At 32.4% G+C, this 7,662-nt stretch overlaps 1 protein-coding gene across 2 annotated transcripts; it reads left to right on the forward strand.

The window, feature by feature from the left end:
- The first annotated feature begins 1,468 nt into the window (after positions 1-1,468).
- LOC108476125 (pyrophosphate--fructose 6-phosphate 1-phosphotransferase subunit alpha) lies at positions 1,469-6,926 on the forward strand. Of its 2 annotated transcripts, XM_017778227.2 has the most exons (18): positions 1,469-1,939; positions 2,292-2,464; positions 2,664-2,776; positions 3,576-3,650; positions 3,748-3,861; positions 3,942-4,009; positions 4,108-4,245; positions 4,343-4,423; positions 4,514-4,607; positions 4,692-4,765; positions 4,901-5,011; positions 5,173-5,217; positions 5,308-5,364; positions 5,634-5,738; positions 5,846-5,962; positions 6,156-6,259; positions 6,350-6,515; positions 6,647-6,926. In XM_017778227.2, exons 1-18 carry the CDS (start codon positions 1,850-1,852, stop codon positions 6,770-6,772), a joined length of 1,851 nt encoding a protein of 616 aa, XP_017633716.1. In that variant the 5' UTR covers positions 1,469-1,849; the 3' UTR covers positions 6,773-6,926. The 2 variants fall into 2 exon arrangements, with proteins under 2 accessions (XP_017633716.1, XP_052881768.1); XM_053025808.1 differs by lacking the exon at positions 2,292-2,464 and having other exon boundaries at positions 1,480-1,939.
- Positions 6,927-7,662: the final 736 nt, after the last annotated feature.

A 7,662-nucleotide genomic window follows, 5' to 3' on the forward strand; every position in this document is an offset into this window, starting at 1 on the left:
ATACTATTAATAAAATTTTTAATTGAGTTGGTGTCACAAGTTAATTGGATACAAATTCAATTAGAAAATGACTAATATATCTTTTATTAAATGATTATTATTATTATTTTGATGAATTCTTAATTATTTTTTCATATATTTATATAATTTCTAAATAAAAAACTAAAATTCACATTTCTAGGATTAAACCCACTTTATTAGATTTATAAACTAATTCTTTACCATTACGCTAATAATAATTTTTTAATAAACTTTAAAAAATTATCTTTTAACGTATAATATTTTCTCTCACTAAATTTGTGTATCTATATTATTAGTACAAATTTTTCTCGGACCAAATTTACATATCTATAGTTTTACTATGTCCATAAGTTATAGTGCATTTAGTATTGTTTATATGGTGTATTTATGTGATTAAATTACATTTTACTAACAATTTAATCTATTTTTTAATTTTACTATCATACACATTTAATGTGTTATTATAATTAATTAGTTTCAAACCATATGTTTCCTTGTTTATTGATGTTATTTTTAAACACTCATCGTATTTTAAATTTGTGATTTCCACATGTATATGCATGAGATAGGATTTTAGTATTAATAATATTGTTAATTGAGTTGGTGTATTTAGTATTGTTTATCGATGTATTTATGTGTATAAATTTCATTTTACTCATAATTTGATCTTATTTTTATTTTAATACAATACACTTTTCATGTGTTATTATGATTAATTAGTTCTAAACTATACATTTTATTGTTTATTTTATATTATTTTAAAGACACATCTGTAATATAAATTTGTGATTTCCATACGTGTGTGCAGTGGCGGAGCCAATGAGGGCTGGCAGGGGCCCTGGCCCCCTAAAATGAAAAATTTCCATTTAGGCCATTTATAATTTATAAAATTCTAAATTAGTAATGGTAAAATTGTACTTCAGCCCCCTAAAATGATAAAAAATTAATTTAATCCTTTAAAAATTATAAAGATATAGACTATCAAAATGGTGAAATTGCATTTTTACTATAATAAAAATATACAATTTAATTCTGCCGCCAAAAAATTTTTTAGCTCCACCACTGCTTGTGTGATAGGATTTCTAATATTAATAATGTTGTTGATTGAAATGATGTTACAAATTAACTCGACACCAACTTAGGATTGATGACAATATCATGATAAATAATTTATTCATTTAATAATATTAATATGATATATTCAAGTGTTTAAATTTGATTTTATAATTTAATCTAAAATTTTAATATAATACATATTCCATGTGTTATTATTGATAATTAATTTAAATAATATATTTCAATATTTATTACGTGTTATTTTTTAAAATTAATATTTTAAATATATTATTTCCACCTTACATATTTAATAAAATTTTTAATTTTAATTTGGTGTGATCTAATATATTTTATCAAAACCAGAGTATCCACGTCTGGGATCTAATATTCAGATATTCACTATGTAATTTGTAAACGGGGAATGAGAAGGGGTGGCAGTAGCGTAATAATAGAAAATGGAAGGGTGTATATTTTGAAAGGAAAGACGCAGGGCAAAAGAAAAAAGGTAAAAAAATTGGTTCGGTTGTATCGCCCATAGGAGCAGTATTACGACTCAGCAGTCCGAGAGTGAGATATAAAAAGCACATCACTTCCACTACAGACTACTCCCCATACCAAACACCCCGCCGCAGCAACCATCTACCATCCATCTTCTCATTCTACTCTTTACCTACCAAGATCAAGAAACCTCAACAATCAACAACTACCAACTAGATTTGGATTAAGTCACCCAAAACCAATCAACCAACCAAGCAACCGAGAAGCAAAAAGAATGGACTCTGATTATGGCATTCCCAGAGAACTTTCTGATCTTCAGAAACTCCGATCTCAATACCAACCACAGCTCCCTCCTTGCCTCGAGGTCGCTCCCTTCTTTCTCTTCACTTTCTGCATCTGAATCTCATGTTTTCTTTTTCTTTTTCTTTTTAATTTGTAATCGTTCATCTCAAGATTTTCGCGTTTGCTTATTTTTTTAAAATTAAGTTTCTATTTTTGGCTTTTCTTAGATCTATTCAATTTAATCTCTGCTTTCACACGATTATTGCTATTGCTTAATGCTAATCACGATTCATACATCTCTTCTGATTTTTATGATCTTTTGCTTCTGCATGTACGGTGTTTAGATTTGACCTGCTGTTACGCGGCTGTAGACTACACTAGATACTTGATTGCGGGCATTTTCTTATTAACAATTAGTTTTCACGTTTCTTCAGGGAACTACTGTCAGGGTTGAGTTTGGTGATACCACTACATCTTTAGACCCGGCTGATGCTCATACCATAGCCCGAGCTTTTCCTCACACTTATGGCAAGCCCTTGGCTCACTTTCTCAGGGCAACTGCCAAAGTACCTGATGCTCAGATTATAACTGAGCATCCAGCTATTAGGTGCTTGTTATATCACACTTCATGATATTGTTTCTCTACTTTTTTCTTTTGGTTCATTTTCATCGCAATAATTCTCCATCCTTTCACCTTTCTGTGGAATTATTAGCATTTATTCATGGTCGTATGCTTCTGTATGTATGTATTTATGTATGCAAGTGTATTTTTATTTGTCTAATGACCAGATCTTCTCGAATAACAGGGTTGGACTTGTCTTTTGTGGGAGACAATCCCCTGGTGGCCATAACGTCGTATGGGGCCTCCACAAAGCTCTCAAAATCCACAACCCTAATAGCACTTTGCTGGGCTTTTTGGGTAAGCAGCGCTCAGTTTAAATGGTGTTATACAGTCAATGCCACAAAACACATACATGATACAATTATATGAGAGGACACACGTAAAATGCCCAAGATGTCGGTGAAAAACAAACTTTGATTGAAATAGTAAAATGAAAACTATAAAGTTCAAATCAATGTGTATTTTTTTTATTTTTATAAAGAAGATATAAAAAGATGAACTCTCGCAAAATTATATAATTTATTTTGTAAAACAATGTTATTTTTAGTCATTACCCAACAATCGAGTTGGTACTTGATTGACTACCAACCTAGTCAAGGGCTTAATATACAGTGTGGATGCATAATTATAAGGACTATGGTACATGCACAGTGAGAATTTAAAAAAAAGTATTTTTTTGAGAGAAGTTAATCTGATTTTTAGAATTACATGAGAGATAATATATTAGTATTTAAAAAAAGTAAAATACTTGTAAAACAACGTGGGTGAGAAACTGAAAATAGAAACAATACAATTGGAAAAATAGGAAGAAAAATAAAATAGGAAAAAATAGGAAGTTATATGTGAACTAAAAATGGGAAATTATATTAGCATATATATGTTTACTCTTGTAAATGTCCATAAATGAATGCGCACGCTCACTTGAACTTATGAGTATCTGTTCAAGTAAAATCATTCTATTTTATGTTGTGGTTGATTGTATATTGCACATCTTGTGATTTTCTTATATTTTCTGTTATTCCATTACAATACAATTTATGTTTTTGCTTGCCATTCTCTGTGTGACGGGTGATTCTTTTACTGCTCCTGCTAACAGGTGGTACTCAAGGTTTATTTGCCCAAAAAACACTAGAGATCACTGATGATATTCTTTCAACCTACAAAAATCAGGGTATTCTTTTCATGAGGCAATCTTGTGTAAAAAAGCTTTGATTTCATGTTGTTCTATAAAATCTAACATGCTTTGCTATGTTTTTTTGTGTGAGAAGGTGGTTATGATCTCTTAGGACGAACACAAGATCAAATTAGAACAACTGAGCAAGTTAAGGCTGCACTAGCTGCCTGCAATGATTTGAAATTGGATGGCCTTGTAATTATTGGAGGTGAATTAATTTTTAAGGTTTTTAAGATGTTATTATAAGTTATTAGAAGTTGCGAAGTAAGAGTTTTGTTTTGCTTGTAGGTGTAACATCAAACACAGATGCTGCTCAACTTGCTGAAACATTTGCTGAAGCTAAATGTCCTACAAAGGTAACTTCTACGATTAGATTCTCTATACCATAACAGCTATTTAGGTGCTTCTATCTCTATTTCAATTGGATATTTCTCAATGCGTCTCACGTTTTTAGGTGGTTGGTGTTCCTGTTACACTGAATGGAGACCTCAAGAATCAATTTGTTGAAACCAATGTTGGTTTTGATACTATATGCAAGGTCAATTCCCAACTCATCAGTAATGTCTGCACTGATGCTCTCTCTGCAGAGAAGGTGAGTTGTTTACATCATAAGATAGTATCTCCTTGGTGAATGGTCACATCATAAGATAGCTTTTTATTGTCTTACCCTAGCTGCTTTTCTTTTTTAGTACTATTATTTTATCCGTCTTATGGGAAGGAAGGCATCACATGTTGCCCTGGAATGCACCCTCCAATCTCATCCCAATATGGTCAGTTTTGGCTTGCTAGTTATATCTTTTAGTTACATATGGTACTGAAAATATCTATTTTTCTCTTTAACTTTTGATATATTTTAACAGGTAATTCTTGGTGAAGAAGTGGCTGCATCAAAGCTTACACTTTTTGACATAACAAAGCAAATTTGTGATGCAGTTCAAGCTAGGGCCGAGCAAGGTCAAATAATTCAAGTTCCTTTATTTCATGTTAGAAAGAGCTTAGTTGTCATTGTGTTTTCCTGACCTTGTATGTATGCACCAGACAAGAACCATGGGGTCATCCTCCTGCCTGAAGGGCTTATAGAGAGCATTCCTGAAGTGTATGCGCTATTGAAGGTAACTAATGTTAAACAGTGACTCCTCTCTAATTCCCTTCACATCCCTCTTGCTTTCAAGGATAGAAGTTTCTTTCTATTTGAAGCTTTGATATATGACATTAATCTGTGGTTATGTTGATGATTTTTACTTCAGGAAATTCACAGTTTGCTCAGGCAAAATGTATCTGCTGATAAAATTTCTTCCCAATTATCACCTTGGGCATCTGCTTTGTTTGAATTTTTGCCACATTTCATAAGGAAACAGGTGCTGATTCTAATTTCCTAGAATTCTTAACGATTAGAAGATATTTGCGCATGGTGTACCAATTAATGAGCTTAATGTGTTATAATTCTTAACGATTAGAAGATATTTGCACATGGTGTACCAATTAATGAGCTTAATGAGTGTTATGTTAAATGTCTCAGCTTCTTCTCCAACCTGAGTCAGACGATTCTGCACAGCTATCACAGGTCACTAGCTTAAGATATAATTACTTTCTTATTAAGAACATAGTCCATCAAATCTTTCAAATAGCTGATATTTGTTCTGTTTTCTTCCAGATTGAGACAGAGAAACTACTGGCGCACCTTGTAGAGAATGAAATTAATAAGCGCCTGGTAGGCAACCTTTTGTTTTTCACCTACCTCTTTGATGCTTTCTTGTTGACATTGAAACAAGCTCTTCAAATCAATAAATGAGTTCTTTTACTTCTCTGTCAACATAACACTTCTCCTAGAGAATACTTTTCAGATAGCAAGTTCCTTCTGCCTTTCAATATTTACCAGAATGTGTAGGAGCATCCCATTGAATCATGTCCTTCTTAAACTGTCTTGCCTTAGTGGGTTCTGAATTACAATTCTTTCCTTGTTTCTGTTGTTGTGGGCAGAAAGCAGGCACTTACAAGGGGAAGAAATTCAATGCTATTTGCCACTTCTTTGGCTATCAAGCTCGTGGATCCTTACCATCAAAATTTGATTGTGACTATGCCTATGTAAGCTATCATTAAAGCATTGTTATGTCACCTTTTCCTTGTTTTATATTCTCCCTTTTTCTTTCAAATTTTTTTCTCCCTTTCTTAGTAATGATGCTTTTTCACAGGTTCTTGGACATATCTGCTATCATATTCTTGCAGCTGGTCTAAATGGTTATATGGCAACTATAACCAACCTAAAGAATCCTGTGAACAAGTGGCGTTGTGGTGCTGCACCTCTTCCAGTTGAGTTTTTTTTTTTTTTTTGTTTTGTTTTGTTTAGTACAATCAATGATATGACAACAAAATAGAACAATCTTCTCTATGAGCTACTCCACTCCCCTCCTTCTCCTGCTTTCTTTTATGCTCCCTGCCATTTTCTGTCATAGCATATTTTCTGTGCAAGGCTTGACTTGGATTGCATTTGGTAAAACTTAGGCAATGATGACTGTGAAGCGCTGGTCTCAAAATCCCAATGCCGCGTCAATTGGAAAACCTGCTATTCATCCAGCTACTGTAGATTTGAAAGGCAAAGCATATGAGTAAGTTTTATTGCTCAAGTTGTAAGTGAAGCATTGGAGATTCTAGATTTATTGGCATCCATACTAATTTCTGTAAGGCTATAATTGCAGGATGCTGAGACAAAATGCAACAAGGTTTTTGCTGGATGATATCTACAGAAATCCTGGACCCCTCCAGTTTGATGGTCCAGGTGCTGATGCTAAGGCTGTGACATTATGTGTTGAAGATCAGGATTACATGGGCCGCATCAAGAAACTGCAGGAATACCTTGACAAGGTGCGGGATTTTCTGTTGCCTTTGAGTTGTGAATAATTGTTCATTTGGTTTTGTTGCTGTTCAACTGCAATTGCTGTGTTTATAACTTTGTGATACAGTCAGTTACCGTATGCGCATAATGTAATTTTCAGGTCCGTACCATTGTGAAGCCTGGGTGTTCTCAGGAAGTTCTGAAAGCTGCTTTAAGTGTAATGGCTTCTGTGACAGAGGTTCTGTCAGTGATGTCTTCATCGTCATCTGGCGGACAAGGCCTTTGAGAAGAAAGCAGTGATTGTAATGGTGCTCACGTTTTCCTTAATGATCCTAAACTGTTTGTGAGAAACTGATTTTTGAGTTACCCCTGTTTTCATGTTTTCGGGATGGAAGATATTTTATTGGTTTCTGAAAAGAGATAATATATTAATAACAAAACGTTAAGTGTCTACGCATGTTAACGGTATTCAGCGGCTAGAAGTGGATTTTAAGCGGGCTGATGGAGTCTTTGTTTAATTCACACTCTTATTATAATAATGAAAAAGACATGTTCAAATAGATTTTAAGAGGTTTTTTAATGGGATGGTACGGTCAAATCTTATCATAGGGGTGTAGGGGTGTAGATAAACAGAGCGTTCGATGAACTGTTCGTGAATTATTCGTATAATGTTTGTTTATTAAGCTAAATAAACGAGCATGAACAAATGTTTTATGTTCGTTTAATGAACGAACACGAATAGATGTGTTTTTGGTTTATTTATGTTCATGAACAAATTTGTTTATCAATTTGTCTATGAATTGTTTATTTATTAATGATAATTTTTATAAAAATTTCATTAGTATATATTAATAAAATTATTTTGGTATGTATTTTTATTTATAATATAATTATTAATATTTATATTTGACTATTTTATATTTAAATGATATATGTGTATATATTTTTTGTTTGTTTGTTTGTTTATTATTTATCAACATTATTCGTGAACATGTTCGTTTAATGATTGTGAACATGTTCGATTAAGTTAAATGAATATGTTTGTGAACATTAAACAAACATAATTACACAAAATTTTAAATAAATGAACATGAACAAAAATTTGAAATTTTAACAAACACAAACTAAATACGAGTTAATTTAAAAGTAAATAAATGAACATGAATAGATATTTGT

The sequence above is a fragment of the Gossypium arboreum genome, chromosome 3 (assembly GCF_025698485.1).
Source record: "Gossypium arboreum isolate Shixiya-1 chromosome 3, ASM2569848v2, whole genome shotgun sequence".
Classification (NCBI taxonomy): Eukaryota; Viridiplantae; Streptophyta; class Magnoliopsida; order Malvales; family Malvaceae; genus Gossypium; species Gossypium arboreum.

What these genes read in the sequence shown, in the direction of transcription:
- LOC108476125 (XM_017778227.2), top strand. Translation starts at nt 1,850, where the DNA reads ATGGACTCTGATTATGGCATTCCCAGAGAACTTTCTGATCTTCAGAAA. An exon ending in AAGCTAAATGTCCTACAAAG is followed by an intron (nt 4,010 to 4,107) that starts GTAACTTCTACG and finishes TCACGTTTTTAG; the next exon opens with GTGGTTGGTGTTCCTGTTAC. An exon ending in TTGATTGTGACTATGCCTAT is followed by an intron (nt 5,739 to 5,845) that starts GTAAGCTATCAT and finishes GCTTTTTCACAG; the next exon opens with GTTCTTGGACATATCTGCTA.